The sequence below is a fragment of the Nannospalax galili genome, unplaced genomic scaffold, assembly GCF_000622305.1.
Source record: "Nannospalax galili isolate Female #2095 unplaced genomic scaffold, S.galili_v1.0 scaffold1768, whole genome shotgun sequence".
Lineage (NCBI taxonomy): Eukaryota > Metazoa > Chordata > Mammalia > Rodentia > Spalacidae > Nannospalax > Nannospalax galili.
Genome location: NW_008356954.1, coordinates 45,813 through 68,805, shown reverse-complemented (window position 1 = coordinate 68,805; position 22,993 = coordinate 45,813). Strand labels below are relative to the sequence as shown.

General features: G+C 45.1%; 1 protein-coding gene across 2 annotated transcripts; it reads left to right on the top strand.

Annotated features, from left to right (window-relative positions):
• The first annotated feature begins 405 nt into the window (after positions 1–405).
• LOC103751393 (apolipoprotein L2-like) lies at positions 406–6,477 on the top strand. 2 transcript variants are annotated; one of them, XM_029557016.1, is made up of 4 exons: positions 406–470; positions 1,899–1,992; positions 4,746–4,875; positions 5,222–6,477. In XM_029557016.1, the coding sequence occupies exons 2-4, from the start codon at positions 1,980–1,982 to the stop codon at positions 6,087–6,089; spliced, it is 1,011 nt and encodes a 336-aa protein (XP_029412876.1). In that variant the 5' UTR covers positions 406–470; positions 1,899–1,979; the 3' UTR covers positions 6,090–6,477. The 2 variants fall into 2 exon arrangements, with proteins under 2 accessions (XP_029412876.1, XP_008853016.2); XM_008854794.2 differs by lacking the exon at positions 406–470 and having other exon boundaries at positions 1,866–1,992.
• The last annotated feature ends 16,516 nt before the right edge of the window (positions 6,478–22,993 follow it).

The following is a 22,993-nucleotide window of genomic DNA, read 5'->3' as shown; positions in this document are numbered from 1 at the left end:
AGGCACACAGAACTCCACAGCACCACCATCAGCATCAACAGATCACAAGAGGACGGGCTGTGCTGAGGAATGGAGGAAGGAGAGATGTTCTGGGGGAGAGGCTGGCAGGCAGATCTGGGTGCTATGTACAGTGATCCATGCAGAGTTCCATCACCTGTGGTGCCAGGGCTTCAGAGAAGTCCCAACTGAGATGGAGCTGATTGAGGACTTGGAATGTGGAGCTAAGGCTGCTCCTCTGAGTGGGTCAGCAAGGAGGGTGGGGCTGGGTGGCACTCTAGTAGAGGCCCTTCTATTGTGTGTTGGATTTTCTGCTTCTCAGAAATTGGAACTCTCACTTTCGCTTTCCCTTTCTGGTACAAGGTATATTAAACAGGAAGCTGTTTGTCTGATATGCAGCTGGTGAGCTGATTTACAGTTCACATGCAAGGATAGCTGATATGCTTCCAACTCAGCTATAGGAAGAAGCCCGGGTAAGTTGGAGCCCACTTAGATTCCCATTCCTGCCCCTCCTCTCAGTGTCTCTTGAAGAGAAAAATCATGGTCTCCTTGGGATAAGCTCAGTGGGATGCTGTGAAGGAGGCTGAGCAGGTGGGGGTTAGGCTTCAGCCTAGGTCAGCAGCAGCAGAACTGGGCTTGCAGCAAGGATGAAATCTGGTTGCCCCTCCCTTCCTTTCTGTCCTAAGCACTAAGAGCATGGCAAACCACTCAGATGGGATCACCTTGCTGTCTAGGGCTTAACTCCGGTCCGTACTGCCTGAGACCTGGTTATCAGGCTCCCAAGAGGAGGTGGCTGTGGTGGGTACTTTGGGAAATGGAGGAACAGAAGGATGTGAAGGAGGGCAGGAGATCTAGAGCTCACTGGTTCTTATGTCCTGACCACCCTGAAGTTCACCCTGGGGGGTTATTGCTGCCAAGACCAAATAGTGGAAATGCTGGATTGTGAGATACAAGGAGCCAAAGAGTTGTGTCGAGCATTGTGTCTCTGAGCATGTGTCTGTGCTGGGCCCTGAGGGAAGATGTCTTGCTGAGGATGCTGTGAGGTGGATGGCAGGCTTGTCTCCCCTGAGACTCCCCTGTCCTCTGCTAAACCTGTGGGGAGTGGATAAGGAAGGCAGTGTCTACCCTGTGTGTTTGGGTGGATTGGTTGCCAGGGAGGGCCATGTTATACAGTCGTGTATTCAGCATCATGATCTGTGTAATCACAGGGTCAAACGTCAGACTACAGGTGGGCCTGTGAGAGAGGGACTGGGGAAGGGAGGGAGAGAGAGTGAGAGTCTTCCCTGTCCGTAAAAGCAAAGGAACTTCAGAATGATAAAGAAATCATACTTTCCTTCAGTGGGGCTGCATCCTGGTGACTATGCCTCATGAATATCTCCAGAGCCCAGAGCAGGGTCATGCAAGGCAAGTGGGATGAGGCTGTCCTGGTTGGTCCTGGCACCACATTCCCACATTCTCACCATAGGGGTGAGGAACGTTCTCTGTGAGGGAGGAGCCCACAGGGGATGGTAAGGAGGCTGCAGCAGGTAGGAGGCCCTGTGTCCAGCCAGGGTGAATGGTCTTGAACTTGACCCTGGGAAATAATTATAGATTCCCAGGAGGAGCACACAGTCCTGAACCCTTGTTCTCCCTTCCCAAGGAGGACACGCGGCAGCCTCTGAGAATTGAGACTGTGCTCAGCACCCCTGTGTGCCCATTTGCAGAGCTTGTGCACAGCTGGGGAAGGCAGGCTCCCAGCCTGGGCTTCCAGGTGTCCATCAGAAGGCCAGGGCCCAGGGGAGGAGACGCCCTTTGACCTGAGTCCCTTTGCTTCTCTACCATCCCAGAGGGAACCATAGAACACCATCCTTCGCTGCAGCTGTCCCTACTCCACCTCACATTTTGTTTTCTCCTCTCTGTAGCTGGGACTCCAGGCCAGCTTTCTCCAGTGAGGAAATCCTGTCAGAGATCCTGAGGCTGGTGCCAAGGACCCAGCAGCCCTCATGGCCTCCAGAGGTAGTCACAGTCCCCTTCTCTGGTTGTTTCCTCCTTTTGCTCTACAACATTAGGTTGCTGTACAACTGAGTGCTGCTGAGGAGCTAAAGGTGGAGAGGGAGTCCCCCAGAGGGACTAAGGGGAGTCACCAGACTGACACTGTCTATGGCTCTGATTGTCAGATATGCCCAGGATAAACATCTCCCTGCCTTGCCTCTCAGGAAGGGTTGTGACAAGCTAGGAAAGTGGGGGTCAGCAGGCGGTATGTGTTACTAACAACTTTCAAATTCAGCATGACTCTATGCCTGGTTTTGTTATTGCAGAATCTGAGGAGACTCTAAACTCCCTACTGCACAAGAAATCTTTTCCCCCGTTGTCTGTTCGAATCTGGTTTTGCATGTTTACCAGTTCCTATAAATGGGTCCTTTATGCCATACAATAAACCACTAAAGCTAGCCTTACCTTTCCTATGTTCAATGAGCTTTGATGCTCTGAATGTATTTTCTTTTAAAATGGTGGTCTTCAGCGTAAACTAATGCCAGAAACATCTAACAAGTTGAAAGCTCCATTTGAAGTGTCTTGTTGCCACAGTTTGACACACAAGAGGCTCACAGTGGATTGAGAGCATCCTCGGAATGTTCTCACTCCCTGGGTTAAAAGATGCATTTTTTTTTTTGGTATACCATCCTAACATTTGAAATTTATGTAAATTAATTAGAAATCTGAAATTAGGATGCATTCAGTAGCGTGGTTTGTCTTCATTTTGAACAAAAGATTATTATTAATACAATTTAACCATGCGCGATGAATATGCACTACCTATTTTAGATGAGGAGCGGGAATGCCTCAGTATCAAGGTGTTTTTTAAGATATTGGTTAGAACCAAACAGTGAAACTAGAGACAGAGTTCTGGGATAAAGCAGGATGTAATATTTATGCATGATCTTACTATGCACTCCTGCTGAATTGCAAAACTATTTATGATGGTAGAAATTTACAGTTTTTAAGCTTATATTTTATGTAAAAAATTGTGCTTATAGCCTAATGTTATTTCTCTATAGTGTGCATATCATGAATATCAGCATGTAAATTTAAACAAGTATTTTACCACTATATTTCCTAACATCTATGCATTTTGAAAAATGGAAATTTTTGGAAGAAAATCAAAAAAATATGTTTTGTGTGTAGTGGACATTGAAATTTTTTTTTGCTGTTTTTGAGACAGGGTTTCCCTGTAGTCCAAGTTGGCCTGGAATTTACTATGTAGACCAGGCTAGCCTTGAACTCCACCTGCCTCTGCCTCATGAGCACTGGGATTAAAGGCGTGTGCCACCATACCTGGCTGAATTTTTTAAGAAATGTTTTTATTTATATTTTTCCATCTGTAGGAACTCTTTTTGACAAAGCGTTTTTACAAATAAAATAGTCAAAATAGTTCAGAAAAGCGTAAAGCAGAAAAGCTAAAAGATTTTAAATAATCTTATTTTTTGTTTTAATTGAATTTTTGTGCATTTCATACTGTCCTAGTTAGTTCTCCATTGCTGTGACAAAATGCTGACCAATACCAACTTGGGGAGGAAAGGGTTTATTCAGCTTACATCTCCCAGGTTGCAGTTCATCAGGGAGCCCAAGGTAGGAACTCAGGACAGGAACCTGGAAGCAGGAGCTGGAGCACAGGCCATGGAGGAACACTGCTTACTGGCTTGCTCCCCTGGCCTCTGATCAGCCTGATTTCTTATGCAACACAGGCCCACCTGCCCAGGGGTGGCACCACCCACAGTGGGCTGGGCCCTCCCACATCACTCATCAAGAAGATGCCCCTCAGACATGGCCACAGGCCAGTCCAATAGAGGCAATTCCCCAACTGAGACTCCCTCAACCCAGGTGTGTCAAGTTGACACTAAAGCTATCCAGCACACATACACTACATCTTAATCATACTAAAACTCCCTCACCATCTGCATCTCCCCATAGTGCCCCCCTCCACTGGATTTTATGCATTCTGTCATATGTGTTAAGGCCTATGGAGTCAAGTTTGTGTAACACTAGACAGACTGATTAGGCTCCAGTGGATGAACTCACACCAAGAGACACAAAAATGCACTTTTTTATTGTTCTAAGTTGAAAACACTTAATTTCACCGCAAAGCACATGCCACCTCTCTGGTGTACAAGTCTTCCCAGCTGCCCACAATATCACAGGTTGAGGGATTAAACCAAAGGCTTCCGTTTCTGTGAGCTTGAAAGTCAAAGTTCATAAACATGAAGTGTCAGGTTGCTTCTACCAAGGGTGCTTCTTCTAGTTTGCAGAGGCAGCCTGCTCACTATCTGTACAAGGCCTCCCCTGCATGTATGGTGGGAGGGAGGGAGAGAGAAGGAGGGAGGGAGGGATGCAGAGAGAATACAGATGCACAGAGAAAGATACAAGAGAGGTAGATAATGGATAGATGGATGGATATATGGATAGACAATCAGTATCTGGTGTCTATTCTTACTATTATAAGGACACCAATCCCATGGATCAGGGCCCTATATTTATTATGATGATATTTAATCTTCATTATTTCAGTTCCTTAAAGGCTCTCTCTAAAACCAGTTACCTGGCATAGGGACTTTCACATATGAATTTAGGGAACATTAGTCAGCCTTTAACACTGGTGACTCCATTAAGTACCCATGGCAGACGCTGAGGAACTTGACTGTTAACCACTTTACACTATTTACCATTTATGCTCTTCCTTGCTGTCCTCTGACCTCATTCTTTTTCTTCCCAAGTATTGAGGAAATGTTTCATGCAGAGACTCATCGAACGTCTTCAGGACATGGAGAGCAGAGAGGACCTGCAGCTCCTGTTGACTAAAGATGAACACTGGAATGCGTTGGTGGTGGAAGCTGAATTGTCCAGGTAATCTCCATGGGGTACCAAGAAATGCCCTCATTTTGGTCTAAGCCAACATCAACAAAGTTCCCCCTGGGAAAATTTTTTGGTAGTGATTCTATAGAACTTAAGGGAAGGCATATTAAGTGCCTGTCACAAATGAGGGTCTTGACATGACTTTGCACAATGACCACCATGGACTAAGGACCATGGTGCATCTATGATTATCAAATGTTCATTGTAGAATGCAAAGTCTGTACATTTATAAAATCTTTTCCATCAGTTTTGTAGTAAGATCTGTTTGAACAAGACAGACCTTGTGGAGTATCTTATGGCTAAACAATTTCTGATGCCTTGACTTCTGATGTTACAGGGACGAGGAAGCTACATTGCGTAAAGCTGTGAAGGAGCTTATAGAACTCATAGCTGTGGAGGACAAAGACAGACTTCAAAAAGAACTGCAGGAAAAGGAGAGGTTTTTGAAAGCCTTTCCTGGGTTGAAAAAGAAGCTTGAGGCATACATCAGGAAGCTCCGTGCCCTTGCTGACCACATTGCTAAGGTTCACAGGGCCTGTACCATCTCTTCTGTGGTGACTGGTGCCACCAGCACTGTTTCTGGAGTCCTGAGCCTCCTTGGTATAGTTCTGGCACCTGTGACAGCAGGGGCCAGTCTGGTGCTGTCAGCAACTGGATTGGGGTTGGGAATAAGTGCTTCTCTAACTAGTACTGCTACTACACTTGTAGAGGAAACAAGCAGGTGGTCAGATGAAGCTGAAGCCAGGCACATGGTTTCACTTACCATAAAAATAATAAGGGAAATTGTTGCTATAGGTAAAATTACATTCAAACTTTCTTCTGGAATCTACAATATCAAGAATATGAATTCCTTCATAGAGCACATCCATGCCATCAGGATGACCATAGACAACCCTCACTTGGTAGCAGATGCCAGGATCCTTGGGACCACTGGGGAACTCTGTGCCGAACAAGCCACTCAGGTACCACCTGCCTTAAAAGGCACTGCTTTGGCAATGACCAAAACAGCCAGAATCACTGGTACAGTCACTGCAAGTCTCTCCCTTGTAGTAGATGTGTGTTTCCTTATAAAAGACTCAGTGCACTTACATGATGGGGCAAAATCAGAGTCAGCCGAAACACTACAGAAGATGGCTCAGAAGCTGGAGGAGAACTTGAGGGAGCTTGACCAGATCCACAAGACTCTACAGTCGGACAAGCCTTAAAGATGCCCTGTGCAACATAGTGGTCAGTGGAGATGACTTAGAGGTAGAGGTAGTGAAGGCCTTTTGATAGTAGGGGGATGCGATGGTTAGTTTTAATTGTCAACTCACCTGGGAAGGGGGTCTCAGTGAGAGACTGTCTAGATCATGTTGGCTTGTGAACATGCCTGGAAATGATTTTTCTTAGTTACATTAATTGAGATGGGAAGACTCCACTGTTGTGAGTGGCACCATTTCCTAGGTTTGGATTTTGAACTGCATTAGAATTGAGAAAACAGACTGAGTAACAGTTTGCACGCATTAATTCATTTCTCTCTGCTCTTGACTGTGGATGCAATGTGACTATGTCCTTCAAGTTCCTGCCTTGACTTCCCCACACTGATGGTCTATAACCGGGAATTGTAAGTAAAATAAACACTTTCTCCCTTAAGTTGCCTTCTAAGGGTATTTTAGCACAGCAACAGAAATGGAGCTAAGCAGGGAAGGTGGGTGAGATGGAGTCTTTAGCACTGAGCATCGAGGAGTTTGGATTTCTGTGACTGATGCAGACTGTTAGTGATAAGAAGACAGCACCTGGAGTCTGTAATAAGGGACCAGAGGTGACTAGAGAGTGTGGCGAATGGGATAAAAACACACTGGGAGTGTGACTAGAGATGACTGTAGAAAAGTAAGTAATGAGAAGGTCGTGAAAACTGAAGAGCTAAAAACAGGAGAAAAGTAAAGTGAGTTCTGAACATGGAAAAGACACTGCAGCCCCACCAGACGCTGTCCTGTGACTTACAGCTCTTTCATCAAATAGCAACGGTGTCAACTCACCTTTGTGTCCTTTCCAGTGATGACAGTGGTGGAGGAGGAGGGTGGTGGTAACAGAGTGGAGCTCATGACACATAAGATGACCAGAATCCAAATAACAGGTGCTGGGGCAAAAATCCCTATTCCATCTGAGGCGGTGAATGTCAGTCACTAAGTAGTTAGCTGCAGTGGTCACTAAGTCCTCCTGCTGCTGAGGTTTCCAGGGAGATTTGTCCAATAGGAGTAACATGGTGTTTAGCAAGATGGTAAAAGAGAGAACCAAACTGGTCTAATGGGCAGCCTTTGCACCAATCGAAAGGTGGCTGGCAGAAAGGGCGGTGGGTAGATCAAAGCAGGAAACAAGAAGATGAGTAGGGTAAGCAGGGAGGTGCTGTGATTTGAGCCCAAATTCCCAGAAAATTCCTCCAGGATTCCCTCTTGCACAAAGGGATGGAGGACATAGTTGACTCTACCTCTTCAACAGAGTGCCTTGCCACTTGGGGTCAGCACAGTTGCCTCTTTTTGTGGGTTAATTTGCAGTGATAGAGTCCCCTACTTGTCTTAACTACCCCTTCTACCCAAGGGAACTGGCTAGATGTGACTGTGCTAGCTGTGGCCAGGGAGTCACCTGATCAGCTGGGACATCTAAAACACCGGTACTCATGACTGTTCTTGATTCCCAAGTCACAGTTCTTAGAAAAACACACCAACCTTGAGTCAGGGGTCTGCATGAAATCACAGAGGAGCCCTCAAGATGTAAGGGTCGAACGAGGATCTGCTGAGGATAAGGCGAAGGTGTCTAGGGGTCTGAACTTGTTCTGAAAGATGGATAAATACTTGACAATCCAAGACAGAAGGAAAACTGCCACAACTCAGAGAAAAGGCAAAAAGCAGAAGTTCTTTTATTTAGAAAGCAAGCCAAACACGCCCAGCAGGAAGGGAGGGGGACCTCAGAGCTGAGAATCTTCCAGTTACATTTGAACTTGTCCATTTCTTCTATGTTGGGGTGACACCACCCAGGCCCTCTTCCTTATTCTTGATTTGTTCCCTTAAAATAAGAAGGGGAAGCTGATAAGTTCACCAGACCCTCCAGAGTTTAGAGAAGTCAAGTCTATCCAGGCCTTGTCAGAACTAAATATAAACATTTTCCTGTCAGCATCTTGGGAAACAAAGTCTGTCAGTGTCTGTACTGACAATAAAAATATAACTCAACCAGATCCTTTGTCACCCTCTGTCCCCAAATGTGACCTCTACCTCTTTTATCCTTTCTTCTTTTTGTTGTTGATTTTTTGAGACAGGGTCTTCCTGTAGCCCCAGCAGGCCTGGAACTTGCCATGTACTCCAGGCTGGCTTTGATCTCACAAATATCTTCTTGCCTCTGCCTCCTGAGTGCTGGAATTGAAGTTATGTGCCACCATGTCTGGCTCCTATCGTTCTTTCTGTTAAAGTGCCTAGCTAACTCTCCTGCCTTAGTAATGGGCTCAAACCTGCTGTGGCATGTGTGTGGAGGTCAGAGGAGAGCCTAAAGAATTTGATTCTTATATGAGTTATTTTTCTGTTGCTGTGATAAGACACCATGACCACAGTAATTAATGGAAGGAAGCATTTATTTGAGTTTACAGTTCCAAGGATAAGAGTCTATAATGATGGGGGAGGCATCACAGCAGAGGTGACCAGAGCAGAAAGTCCAGTGATCACATCTTCAAGCAGGCATAGGAAGCAGAGAGTAACTGGAAATCTAGCAAGGCTTAGGAACTCTCAAAGCCCATTTTTCTTCCTGCAAGGCCACACCTCCTAAATCTCCTAAAACTTCCCAAAACAGTGCCACCAACTGGGGACAAAATGACCAAATACTTGGAACCTTCAGGGAACATTTTCATTCAAATCACCACAGTTCTTCTCTTCCAGTATTTGGGTACCAGAGAGTGAACATAGGTCATCACCTTAAGCAGCAAATGCCTTTACCCAGTGAGTCATCTCGCTGGCCACATTCTAGAAATTATTTTCCATTGTTTATAAAAAGAGTAAGGCTGTGATCTATCAACAAGATAGATCTTAAAGAGTCTGTCTTACAAGTACTGTTTTTCTCATGCCCTTGACCTCTGTTGTTACTGGAATGAGAAAACTGCATTGCACAGAGCTCTAAAGGAGCTTGTAGAACTCTTGGTTGTGGAGGACGAAAAAAGATTTCAAGAACTACAGAGGACGAACAGGTTTGGGGAAGCATTTCTCTGTTGAAGATTTCTCTTGGGGGGACCATCAAAAAGCTCCATGGCCTGGCTGACCATATTTACAAGGTGCACAGGGGCTTCACCATCTCCAGTATGGTGGTAGACTCCACTGGCACTGCCTCTGTGTTCTGGACATCCGTAATCTAGTTTTGGCACCTGTGACAACCGACTGGTGCTGTCAGCAACTGGGTTGGGGTTGGGAGTGGCAGCAACTGAAACTGGTGACACCAGCACAGCTGTGGAAGAAATAAGCAGGTTGTTAGATGATGCTGAATTCACGTTCCTGATTTCAACAACTTTGTGCACGATGAAGGTGGCTGTAGAGATTATGTCCAAGATTACAGTCAAACTTATTAAAGCGGCTTTAACTATCCTAAAAAAAGCTGAAGGCCATCTGGCATCCATTCCATCCATTCCATCAAGATGACCAGAGTCAACACTCACCTAGAAGCAGATGCCCAGATCCTCACGACCACTGAAAGGACCTCTGCCCCATGTGCCAGTGAGGTATTCGATTCCTTTGAAGGCACTGCTCTGACAATGACTCTCAGAGGGTCTTGGATCAGTTATACAACCACTGCAGCTTTCTTCCTTACAGCGGATGTGCACAGCCTGTAAGAGACTCAATGTATTTACACAGGGGGGCAAAATCAAAGTCATTTGAAGCAATGTGTAGGCTGGCCCAGTGGCTGGAGAAGTTGAAGGAACCTCTCCAGATCCACAAGATCTTATTCAGACTTGCTTCATTTGATCCACTCCTCCATGAAGCATAGAGGTAAGTGGCGTTGACCTGGACAGATCAGAGACAGTTGAGGCATCTTGTTAGAGAAGTGATAGTTCTAACTGCCAACTTGACATAATGAAAAATCTCATGAGGGGCTTGTAGAGATGGCTTAGCAGTTAAAAGCACTTGCTGCTCTTGCAGAGGACCCAGGGTTCTGTTCCAAGTACCCACATGGCAGCTAACAACCATCCTCACTCAGTTCCTGGGGATTCGATGCCCTCTGACCTCTGCAGGCTTTGCAGAACTCAGGCGCACTTACATACATGCAGGCAATACACTCATACACATAAAATAAAAATAATAAATGAAATTTTAAAAAATCTCATGAGAAGAATGTCTCGGGGAGGAATTGTGTAGATCAAGTTGGCCTTTACATATGCCTGGGGGTGGGTGGGGGGATTTTTCTTATTTACAGTAATTGAGGCGGGAAGACTTTCCCTAAGTCCGGTTCCTGAACTGTGTAAGAATGGATAAAGCAGGCTGAACACTAATAAGTATGCACACATTAATTGATTTCTCTGTGCTCTGGATTGTGGATGTAATATGACTTGCTGCTTGGAGTTTCTGCCTTGATTTCCCTGCAATGGTAGATTTGTAACCTGCAACTAGAAACCAAATAAACCCTTTCTCCCCTAAGTTGCTTTTTGTCAGGGAATTTTATCATAGCAACAGAAATGAAACAGTGACAGAGAAAGTAAGTGAGATCACGTCTGTAGAGCTCAGCATTGCGGAACTTGTGTTTCTATGGTTCTGCACAGCAGAGTCAATGCAGACAGCACGTAACTGAAGGAGACTGGAGTCTGAACTAAGGGACTAGGGGGAACAGAGAGTGTTCCCTCTGACTGAAAGCATACTGGGGATGTGAATAGAGAGGGCTGTGCAGGAGCAAGCAGGGAGAAGGTCAGGAAAACCAAAGAGCTTAAAATAAGAGGAAGGCAAATGGAGTTCTCAATATGGAGAAGACACAGCTCCATCACTGGATGGAGTGTGCCCCTCCCCACAGGATGATGCCCTATGGGGTCTTTCAAGTAGTGAAAATATCAATTCACCTTTGTGTCCATCAAGCAGTGACTTCCCAGTGATGGCGAAAGTGATGATGACGATGGTGATGGTGATGATATTGAGGATGGTGGTGGTGACATCAGAGTGGGTTGACAAGTGGCCAACTGTTAAAGTGGACAGGGTGACATGATGGCCAATAAAATTAAAAATTAATATGTATGTGCTGTGCTGGAACAGAGGTGTGTGTGTGTCTGTGTTTAAAATATTTTATTTATTATTTTTATGTGTATGAGTGTATTGCCTGCATGTATGTGAGTGCATCCGTGTCGTGCAATGCCGTGGAGGTCAGAAGAAGGCTTCAATTCCCCTGGAACTGGAGTTGAGGACGGTTTGTAGCCACCATGTGGGTGCTGGGAATCAAACCGGGGTCCTCTGCAAGAGCAGTCAGTGCTCTTAACTGCTGAGCCCTCTCTCCAGCCATGTAAGAGAGAGTCTCAGCAGAGCCAGGTGGCTCAAGGTGTAAAGAATTCTGCCAAGCCTGATGACCTGAGTTTGATCCCTGAGACCCACCTGGTGGAAAGAGCGAACCGAATTTCACAAGCTGTTCTGTGACCTAGACACACACACACACACACACACACACACACACACTAAATAAATGTAATAAAATATATTTTAAAATAGAAACTGAGGAGAGAGAAAGAGAGAGAGAAACAAAGAGAGAGAGAGGCAGGCTGTGAGCTTCTCCAGCTTCCTTTCTAGCTAGAGAAGGAGTACTGGGCAAGATAGTGTCTCAGATCACCTTAATCTTCTGGTCTTATGTTCTGTATACTCGGGTTCAACAAATATCAGTTGATTTTTTAAATTATTCATTTTTTTAAATGTGTGTGCTTCAACTGCATTTATTTAAGTCTACCACATGTGTGCAAACCCACAGAGGCCAACAGAAGACATCAGATCTCCTGGAACTGGAGTTTTGAATGGTTGTTAGCCACAATGTATGTGCTGGGAATCGAACCTGGGTCATCTGCAAGAGCTGCCAGTGCTTTCAACCACCGAACCATCTCTCTGTTCCCAGGTTCAACAAGTATTAACTGAACACTTGAGAAAAAGAGAATATAAAATAATTGCTACAGGAGAAGGTGGCATGGGACAAAAACAATAGCCAGAACAAGTGAAGTGACACTAACGTAATCTTTAATGGGAGCTAAGGATACATGAGAGGCTAGGGAAGCAGGAAACATATTGCCCTGGCACTTGGGTCAGTTGGTGAGGTTATGTGCTGAGCAGGATAACAGTGACTTCTGCCGGAGTCAGAATGTGCTTGTTCTAGGCTGACAGCACTGGGTTCCCACTATAAAGCCCCACATACCACTGCAAGACAGAAAAAGCAAGGCGGGGTTTCTCACGGCCATTCCTGGTGGTTGCATCTCAAAATGGATGCAGTCAGACCCAAGCGGGATCCTTTCACTGATACACTGAGCCCATATTATATTGGCTGATTGGCTCCCTTGGGTACTGGCAACCTGACTTCCCTCCATCATGAACCTTCTCCCTGTATGTCATGGATGAGGGCTCCATTGCCTTCCTGTGTAGTCACTCTCTATCCAGGATTCCCCTCAGCTTCTGCCACCAGATCCTATTAGGATAATGGTTGAAACTTATTTATGTGTGACTTGGTTGAGCTCAGGTACATTCCTCAACCATCAGTGAGGGCCAGGATTGACTAGAGTCAGAAATGCTTATGTGTAGGTGTGTGCAAGCATCAGCAGTAGGGACCAATAGAATACCTGGACAACAAACATCCCCATTCAAGCTAGCTCCATGCTCCTCTTCAACCTCCACAAGAGCTCCCAGAATGATCTTCATTTTGGCAGTATACCTTCTTCTGTACATTTTGCAAATGTGACCATGTTGATCCTTGAGAATATAGATTTGATCAACTACCTGTTTGCAACTCTCTAATGGGTCCCATTACTCTGAGGACAGACCCAGGATTCATGCTGCTGGAAAGAGGGATGCCCAAGGTACCACCCGGGGTAAGGACCACACACAGTTGCATATTAGGAGCTATTCTGGAGGCCCTGTGAGGAGTGACACAGGGAAGGGCAATTGTGGATAAAATGGCCTATTCTTCATTTAATTGTGCACATTGTTATGAGGCTCTTGGGATGAATGATGGTGTTCTATAGGATCCACTGAGTTCTTTACGTGTAATGAACAATGAATTGGATATCTATGAACGGCTAGAGAGGGACGGAAACAGGAAGAAAGCGAAAGTGACAGAGAATGCAAAACCCACAGTGGCAGGAACTGAAAAGCGACACCCATGGAGGGATAAATGGAGAGCTAAACCATTAGAACACAAGCAGCCTCCGTCAGGGTGGGAGGGGTCCCAGGTCTAGGAGTCCTGCAGGGGGTTCTGGGATCCCAGAGCCCACCCTTTCTTGAATCCTTCCCCTTCCCTCTGCCCAGGCACCCTCCCTTTGGCAGACCCTTTCTTCCTGTTCACAGGCTTTTTCTTATGGCCTTTAGCAGATGCAACAGTTGCAAAATCCTGGAAGAACAAGATGCACCATCAGGAGCAAGAAACAGTCCCTCTTAAAGGGGCCCACTCCTTGCTTTCCCAGCTGGCCTAAATTCCCCACATATTTCACTCACTGCCCCTCCACCCCCAGAGACTCACACCGTTTGCAGATAGGGGGAGATGACCACTCTCATCACTTACTTCTGAGTGGGGTCATGTTTTAGGGAATTGAACCAAAAGAGGGATCCCTAAGGGAACAGATCCTTAGGGCGAACACAGAGGACTGCAATCGAACTCAGTTGACTGTGGAGGTCTGGAGCACAGGACAGCCATTTGATGCCAGCATGAGTCCTTAGAGTATATTATGTTAATGCTTGTAACATATAAGGGTTGAAAATGTTAGAACAGCTATGACCCATATTGGAAACATGATTTAAAAACAGTTGGAGCAGTCTTGCAATACTACAAGGGGACAACAGATAAGAAAAACATCCGAAAAACCCTCTGCAGGCTTTGTCATAAGGAGCTTCAAGGCTGATGACATCCTTCCCATCTTCATCTGTCACAAAGCCTAAACCATGGAAAAGTCCACTCATTTGACTCTGGAGCTTGAGAAGTTTCTCGTCAGTCAATTAAGTCCATAGGTTAGGCACAGTGTCTCTTCTGTCACCATCTCTTGAGGAACGTTGAGAAACAAAGTTAATGAAGTGAACTATTCAACATCCTACTTAATTAAGTCTTATTTAGCACGGTGAACTGAATCTGCAGCAGTCGGAACCATTCTCCAGAACTCTGCGGAGGGACTGCTTAGAAATTTCACGTGAGAAATCAGTAAGGGTAATAATGGCATTAGCTGTTCTCTGCCAGCAGTATGTGCTGCTTCCCATGTATCAGGCATAATTAATGATGGGAGTGGACACCAGGGGCCAACTCCGGACATATTCAGTGTACTGTTACATGTGGTTCAAAGCCAGATGTCACTTTCAAATTCAAGGAGCGAAATATAATCCCATTAGATTTTGTTAAATTGCCCAGTGACGCCCAATGGGCATAAGATGGGCATTCTGAACAGCCTTTACTGATCATGTAAGTTTGACAACTGGGAGTTTAATTGCCTCATTCAATTGGAGAAGATGGATATTTAGAACATAACACGTTATGTTACAGTTATGAGAGGCTATTTTCCAGAGAGGTATACCCACCAATGGCAAAGATATGGTGAAATCTTGCCTCCACATTCAGGAGGGTAGATCACTCATGGGCAGCTCAGATTCCATTTGAATTGTAGCAGATATTATTGTGTCTGGGCACAAGCTATCTCCTAAATAGTGGTGGAGGCATATTTCTGGAAAATGTGCTGCATGGTCCTTACTCATTCCTCTAACCTTGAATCTCCCTTCATCAAAGCAGCCCAGCTTGTTCCTTCCTCATGAATAATAGACTTACTTTATGTTCTATCCCAGATAAGGAGACCTTTTTTATTTTGCTTTTTAAAAAAGTATCTATTAGCCTTGCTTTCTTTAAGAAGTAACATGATTATATTTAAAGACCTTGTATAATTTGGTGAATTTGGAAAGGGAGTGAATGGCTAACCCACATTATAGGAACAGTGACAAATTCCACATTATTGTTGAAGCTTGGTAGTACAGTTCTGTCAGTAAACAATATTCAAAAGTTATAGTAGTCATAGAATTCCAAATTTATATTCTAAGATATAATTACTTTTTTTAGTTTGAGGATTGTATCAGTTTAGTTATTATAGTACTTTACTTTTTTTTTTTTAAACTTCCCAGACCATGATTTTATCTCTAGAAGTTTAATTAGGGCATAGGTCATGGCATGCTGGGGTTGTAGAAGAGAAATAGAAAAATAATGGAAAACCTCTTGGTGCCTGGGAATAGAAGAGGTCCAATATCAAGGCCTGGATACCCAGGACCACATGTGGAGTGAGGACCATCGCTGAGCCTCAAGGGAAGTAGGAGGTTCACGTCGGAGAATCAGTTCTCCCAAGAGCAGAATCTGCAAATAACAGAAGCCTTCCTTGTCCCCAGCCTAAGAGGCAAAGCCTCTGCCATGCACAACCTGGGACCTCAGGGGAGGGGGATGTGGGGAAGGTAGTCACTCAGAGAAGACAGTCTACTGCCCAACATCAGGAAGCCCTCCACGCTCTACTCTGCTCCACCATCAGCCAACTACTGGAGAAATGTGGAACTATGGCTCATGGTGGGGTCCAAAGCTTCAGGCTCCTATGAGGGGACCACAGCTCCAACTCACAGGAGGGACCACAACTCAGGCTCACAGGAAGGGACTGTAACTTGAGTTCAGAGGAGGAGACCACAACTCTGGCCCATGGGTGGTGGGGGCACTGTTCCAACTCCCAGGATGGGACCACAGCTCCAGCTCATGGGAGGGGACCACTGTTTCAGCTTCCAGGGTGGGACCACAGCTCTTGATTGAGGGAGGGTAGGGGGCACCATAGCTCCTGTTCACAGGAGTGGACCACAGCTCTAGCTCACAAGAAGGGACCACAACTCCGGGCTCACAGGAGGGGACCACAGTTCCAGCTCATGGGAGGGAACCACAGCTTCAGGTTAATAAGAGGAGACCACCACTCCTGACTCATGGGAGGGGACCACAGCTTCTGATTCATGTGAGGGGATGTCTTAGTTTGTTCTTCATTGCTGTGACAAAACACTCTGACCAATACCAACTTGGGGAGGAAAGGGTTTATTCAGCTTACATATCCCAGGTGGCAGTTCATCAGGGAGCCCAAGGTAGGAACTCAGGGTAGGAACCTGGAAGCAGGAGCTGGAGCACAGGCCATGAAGGAATGCTGCTTACTAGCTTGCACCCCTGGCCCCTGCTCAGCCTGCTCTCTTATCCAACACAGGCCCACCTGCCCAGGGGTGGCACCACCCACAGTGGGCTGGGCCCTCCCACATCACTCAATAATCAAGAAAATACCCCCACAGACACGGCCACAGGCCAGTCCAATGGAGGCAATTCCCCAACTGAGGCTCCCTCAACCCAGGTGTGTCAAGTTGACACTAAAGCTCTCCACCACAGTTACTGATTCATGGGAAGGGGCCACAACTCCAACTCATGTGAGGGGACCACAACTCAAGCTCGCAGTGGACCACAACCCTAGTTCACAGGCGGGGACCTGAGCTCCAGGTTCACAGGAGAGGATCACAACTTCAGTTTGTGTGAGGGGACAACAACCCTGACTCACGGGAGGGGACTACAGCTCCAGGTTCATGGGAGGGGGCCACAGCTCCATCTCACAGAAGGGTTCATAGGAAGGGACTGCAGTTCCAGGTTCATGGAAGGGGAGCACAGCTCTAGCTCACAGGAGGGGACCACAGCTTTGGCTAGGGTAGGGCATTTGGAGGATAACATTCCGTGTTGCAAAGGGCCTTGTGTTAGATCAGGTTCATGAACCCTGCATGCAGATATTCCTGACTGAGAGTGAATTTTACACTCTGTCAGCCATTCCTGGCCTAGAGCCTTTATAGTGTTGATAGTAATACAGGTAGCAATATAACAGTTTTGGTTCCTTCTTTTATTTTTTATTTTCGTCTTTTTGAGACAGGGTCTCCCTGAGACTCCAGCTGTCATGGAACTATGTATACCAGGCTGGCCTCGAACTCACTGCCTCTGCCTCCCAAGTGCTGGAATTAAAGGCATGCGCTACCACGACCGGCAACAGTTTTGGTTCTTAATACAGGTGTTAGTCAGGGACAAATTGTAAGGAATGCTTTTGGGGGGCTCAGGCACAAGACAGCGTATTTGACAAAGATTCCCCTTTGTACAGGCCCAGGTGGTACTGCTCCATTTCAGAGCAAGAGGCTTTCCCAAAGCAAAATGTAAATGCCCTTCACAAGGTATTGGAACAAATTCCAATATGAATCGATGAGATTGCAATGGACACCACCCTGGTAAACCCATCCTGGGAGTCTGGCTGTAGAACTCTGTATTCTATTTTTATTTATTTATTTATTCATTTATATTTATTTATTTATTTAATATGTGTGTTTCGTCCACATGTATGTAGGTGCCCCCATGCATGCAATGCTCCCAGAGGCCAGAAGAGGGCAATTGATCCCATGGAACTAGAATTACAGATGGTTCTTAGCCACCATATGGGTGCTAGAAACCGAACCTGAATCCCCTGCAAGAGTAGCCAGTACCCTTAACCACTGAGCAATCTCCTCAACCCCAGAAATCTGGATTCTTTAAAAAAATATTTTATTTATTATTTTTATTTTATGTGTATGCATGTATTGCCTGCATATAGGTAGGTACACCTGTGTCATGCAATGCCCGCAGAGGACAGAAGAAGCTGTCAGATCCCCTGGAACTGGAGTTATGGACAGTTGTTAGCTGCCATGTGGGTGCTTGGATTTGAATCCAGGTCTTCTGCAAGAATAATCAGTGTTCTTAACCACTGAGCCACCTCTCCAGCCCCAGAAATCTGGATTCTTGAAAGGACATTGAATCATATAGGGCTCCTGTGGTTCTACAAGAAAGATCATCACTAAGAAAAGTGTCATTATTGAAGAAATAAAATGACCCTGAGGAGGATTCTTATTCCTAGGAAGGAACTACATAATGACATTCAGCTTTACAAGGTCCAATCAGAGAAAGCAACAGCATATCCATACTCACAGAGGCCACAGTGAGCACAAGACTAGAGCAGCAAAGACATGGATACAGGAGAGGACTGCCCATTTACAGTCTAAGCAGCTCTCACTTGAAGTGTAGTTTGAAGTCCTCCAGTGGATCCCAGCTGTAGGATTTAGCCATTGAGGAGACACTGCTCAGACCTCTTCCAGATGGGGGCTGTGTGGAATGTCACTTCTTGACCTTGCTGTGATAAATCCAAGAGTCCACACCAACTACCTTGATGGATGTGGAGTGGATAAAATAACAGGAAATGGTTCCTTCCAATTGGACCCAGGGAGGGGCATCTCCTTGATGACTTGATTAGGACCATTTCTCTAGGACAGAATGGATGAGGGACCATAGTCTCTCTTTAGGGGATCCTGGCCTGAGTTCTGAGAGAACTTGTTGGAAACAGCTGACTGGATAATATGAGCTACCAGTGGGTAGAATTAGGGCAATCAGCAGTTCTCTCAAGAGAAAGGCCAATATACAAAGTCTCAAAAATAGTCCATACTAGTGGCCACAGGATACTCCTCAAATGCCTTAAAGCTAAAGCCGTAACTGTCCCAAGAATTTGGGCATCCTGCATTAATTCAGTGAGATGCTTTTTGAGTTGATCATTTATTTTCTCTGCCTTCCTAGAAAACTGGGGTTGCTAGGAACAGTGAAGGCTGGATTTTTATCTTCAGGGCTCCAGAGACTCCCTGAATGACTTTTGCCTTGAACCCTGGCCCATTGTCACTTTGTATGTGCCAGGATATCTCTAATCTAGGAATTATTTCTTTCTAGAATATCATTATTACATCCTATGTCTTTTTCTGTTTGGCAAGGGGAGACTACAATTCATCTAGTGAAAGTATCTATCCATAAAAGTAACAGACAGGTTTTTGTTCCCAGAGTAAGTGAGTAAAATCTATTTGCCTGCATGCTCCTGGATTTTTTTCCCTGTCTCTGTGTACCAGGGAGAGGCACATTGTTACAGAGATTAGTTTTTTGACAGACTTCATGTAACTAAAGTATTTGGGTTATAGTCTCTGACAATCCTTTCCCTGTAAGTATTCTCTTAATTGGCTAAATACAGTTTTCCTTTTCCTGGTAATACATTTGGTGAAGGGATTTCAAAGTTATCCATTGTAGGGAATAAGGTAACCACAAACAACAATAAGAAGTGACCAACCATCCCTGGAGATCCGGTTTGCAACAGTTGTTTGTGTATCCTCTATGTCAGAGGGTGCATAAGGAGGCCTTTTAGGGAATAGGAGTGGCCTTCCCATAGGAGAAGTATTTCCTCCATCCTAAGCACCACAGCAGCATCCACTAGGTGGTTGGCCAAGACTATTAGGTTCTCTTCTTTGTGGGTGTGGAACTGCATTTATTAAGTCCAAGATCTCTCTAGATTGCTTGCTAGGTGTTGACAAGGCGATCAGCAATCTCCTCTCTTTCCAGATGGCCACATGGACATACAGTATCAAGAATGCGTACTTGGAGTCGGTGTAAACATTTATTCATTTCCCTTTACTGAGGGTGAAAGCCATTGATACAGGACTATAAGCTCTGTTTGTTGGACACTGATATTAACCAGGAGGGAGTTAGAAAACTCAGATTCAGTTACCACTGCATATCCTGCATTCTAAGAGCCATCTTGTGTGAATTAAGAAGCATCAGTGAACAGCTGGAATTTGGGATTTTACAGGGGTTGTGTGAATTAAGAAGCATCAGTGAACAGCTGGAATTTGGGATTTTACAGGGGTTGTGTGAATTAAGAAGCATCAGTGAACAGCTGGAATTTGGGATTTTACAGGGGTTGGCCCTTAACAGCAGGCCTGGCAGCATAGGTTTTTAGCTAGACCTCTTGACATGAATGCTCAAGATTTTCACAACCAGGAAGACAAATAGGGGTGTTGAGAGAGGGTCAGGCCTTAAGGATCACTTCAGGGCCTTCCATTAGGAGAGGCTGACATTTTGCCTTTCTAATTTCTGATAACCATACATGTCTCTTGGACCCCTTGATATCATGGGGGATATAGACGGTAAGAGCTGTCATAGTGTCATAGTGGGTGAGGCTTTGCTTGTCAATTTGAAGAGGGAGCATCAATTGGGGAATTTTCTCTATCAGACTGGCATAAGGACACAATTTTGAAGCATTTTCTTGTTTACTGAGTGATGTGGGATGGCCCAGCCCATTGCGGGTGGTGCCACGCCTGGGCCTTAATTATATAAGAAAGCAGCTCTTAGTATCCTCTCCTTGTTCTCTATATGTAGTGTCTTTACCATGCTATACCATGGGGAGTTTCTTTTCTGGTCCTGTTCATTTGGTGTTCTGTGTGCTTCTTGTATCTTTCCTTAATTTAGTGATGTTTTCATCTTTAATCCTGTTGGTCTTGTCAATGCCATTTACCTGAGGTTTTTCTCCTTCCTCTATACCGATAATTCACAGATTTGATTTTTTTTTATGGTATCCCACAGCTCCTGCACATTCTATTCCTTTTTAAAAAATTTTTCATATTCTTTGCTTGAGTGGGCGAATTCTCCAACTTTATTTTCAAGTCTTCATACTCTGTTTTCCATTTGATTAATTCTGCTGGTAAGACTTTCTTCCCATCTTTTCTATCGGCTTCCTGAGGCTTTCAAGTCCAACTTCATCTCAGCTTGCGTTTTCTTCACTGTATCTGTCTCTCTCATGAATTCGCTTTTCAAACCGTGAATCATCTTTGACGTTTCATCCATCTGTGTATTTGTATTTTCTTTTGCTCCTGTCAGGAGTTTATTCTAATCCTCTTTGGGTTCCTTGAGGTATTTGTATGTTCTTTAAAGCCCTTGAATTCTTTGACCATGCTTATGATTTTTTAAAAAAGTTCTGCGTCTTAGGGTTCCTCTGGGTAGTTCTTATTACAGAATGCTCTTATAGGACTGGTGGGATTTTTGTGGGAACATATTATGTTGGTTTTTCATACTGTTTGTGTTTTTGTGGTGTGACCTGGGCATATGGACTTCTTTTGTTCGTTGTACGTCTGATATGAAATTCTAGCCTGTCTTTGTTGAGTGCAAGTTTGGTTTTGTTTTCGTTGTTGTAATTTGGTTGATTTCTTATCGGGTATGAATAGTTAGTTGGTTGGTACTTTAAGTTCTCCATTTTTATTTTTATAGGAGGTCCAGGGGTGATTTCAGGCTGGCCCAGTGGGTGAGTGAGCAATCACAGCTAGATCTGTGAGTGTGAAAATGGTGGTAGGGTGGACCATTTCTAGCCAGATCACTGTAGTCCTGAGTTGGAGCAGCAGTTTCCAGGCCTTGTCCCTGAACAAGGAGATGATGACGAAGTGGGCAGGGTTCTGACTAGCTCTCTGGTGTGGTCCAGAATGAAGAATGAGTAGGACTTTCCTGCCTGTTCCCTGAGCTGAGGTGAAAGAACGTAACCAAGTGGGCAGGGCTCTGACTGGCTTACCATGATGGTCCTGGGCAGAGAATGAGTATCACATTCTGGGCCTAGTCAGAGAGGCAGAAGGTGGTGACAAGTGGGTAGGGTTCTGACTAGTTTACCAGGCTGGTCCAGAGCCCTGGAGCATAGCATTGTGGGCCAGGGTAGTCTGAAGCATGGGAGCAGCAGGCTCCGGGCCTAGTTCCAGACTGGCAAGATCTGTTACATTTTTCATGTTCATTCAAGAACTGATAAACACCGGGCTTTTCCACCTTCTGGTTGTTACGAATCAAATTGCTATGAGTATGTGAGTCAAATGTTGGCGTCTCTGCTTTCATTTCTTGTGTGTGTGATGGCTAATTGTCTTTGTCACCTTGACACACCCATGAAGAGTGACCCTGAAATGAGAAATTTCCTCTATCAGATTGGCCTGAGGTCCTATCTGTGAGGTATTTTCTTGATTCCTAATTGTTGTAGGCGGGCCCAGCCCTCTGTGGGGAATGCCATCCTCGGGCAGGTTGGCCGAGAAGTCCAGAGGAAGCATTATAGTAAGCAATATTCCTCTGTGGTCTCTGTTGCAGCATCTGCCCCCAGGTTTCTGCCTTGAGTTCCTGTCTTGACTTCCCTTGATGATAGAATGCAAAGTGCAAGATGAAATAAAGCCTTTACTCTGTGAGTGGATTTCAGTGGGTGTTTTTATCACAGCAACAGGAAGCAAACTAGAATAGTGTGTTGACTCAGAGGTAGAATTCTGGGATCCCATGACAATTCTGAACTTTGTGTGGTTCATCTGTCCTGAATAGAGCAGCCAGGTACCATGGGTTTCCAGGCCAAGCTGTGACATGAGAGTGATACCTACCAACCCTTCTTGGAGACTGAGGAGTGTGATAGTTCCAGTGAGTGGTGCCCTTGGCACATGACACAGCTATCTGGTGGGTGATTCTCACAACCCCTTCCCTGAACAACTGCATCTCTCTCCTATTTGTGTGGGAATCTACTGAGCTTGATGCTGTGTCCTCTCTCGGGCTAAAGTTCACTGGCAACTTCCTCAACACCAAGCAGAGTTTTTAAAATGAACTCTAGATGTTGAACCAATTTTCCTTTTATTTTTAAACTTTCAATATTTTAAAAAAATTTTATATGTATGAATGTATTGCCTACATGTGTGTAAGTGCACCCATGTCATGCAGTGCCCACGGAGGTCAGAAGAGAGTATTGGATACCCTGGAACTGGAGTTATGGACAGTTGTTAGCTGCCACTTGGGTGCTGGGAATTGAACCCAGGTCCTCTGCAAGAGAGGTTAGTGCTCTTAATTGCTCAGGCATCTCTCCAGCCCTCTGAATCAATTTCTTAATCTTGTTTTAAATTGGAATCCCCAAATTGCTGTGTTCATTCTGCAAATGTTTCTGATGCTCCAGAACATTTTACAGGCATCAAACTGAAGGCATATTAATCAATACTTCAACATAAAATACAATGATCAGGGGTTA

What these genes read in the sequence shown, in the direction of transcription:
- LOC103751393 (XM_029557016.1), top strand. An exon ending in GTGGAAGCTGAATTGTCCAG is followed by an intron (nt 4,876 to 5,221) that starts GTAATCTCCATG and finishes CTGATGTTACAG; the next exon opens with GGACGAGGAAGCTACATTGC.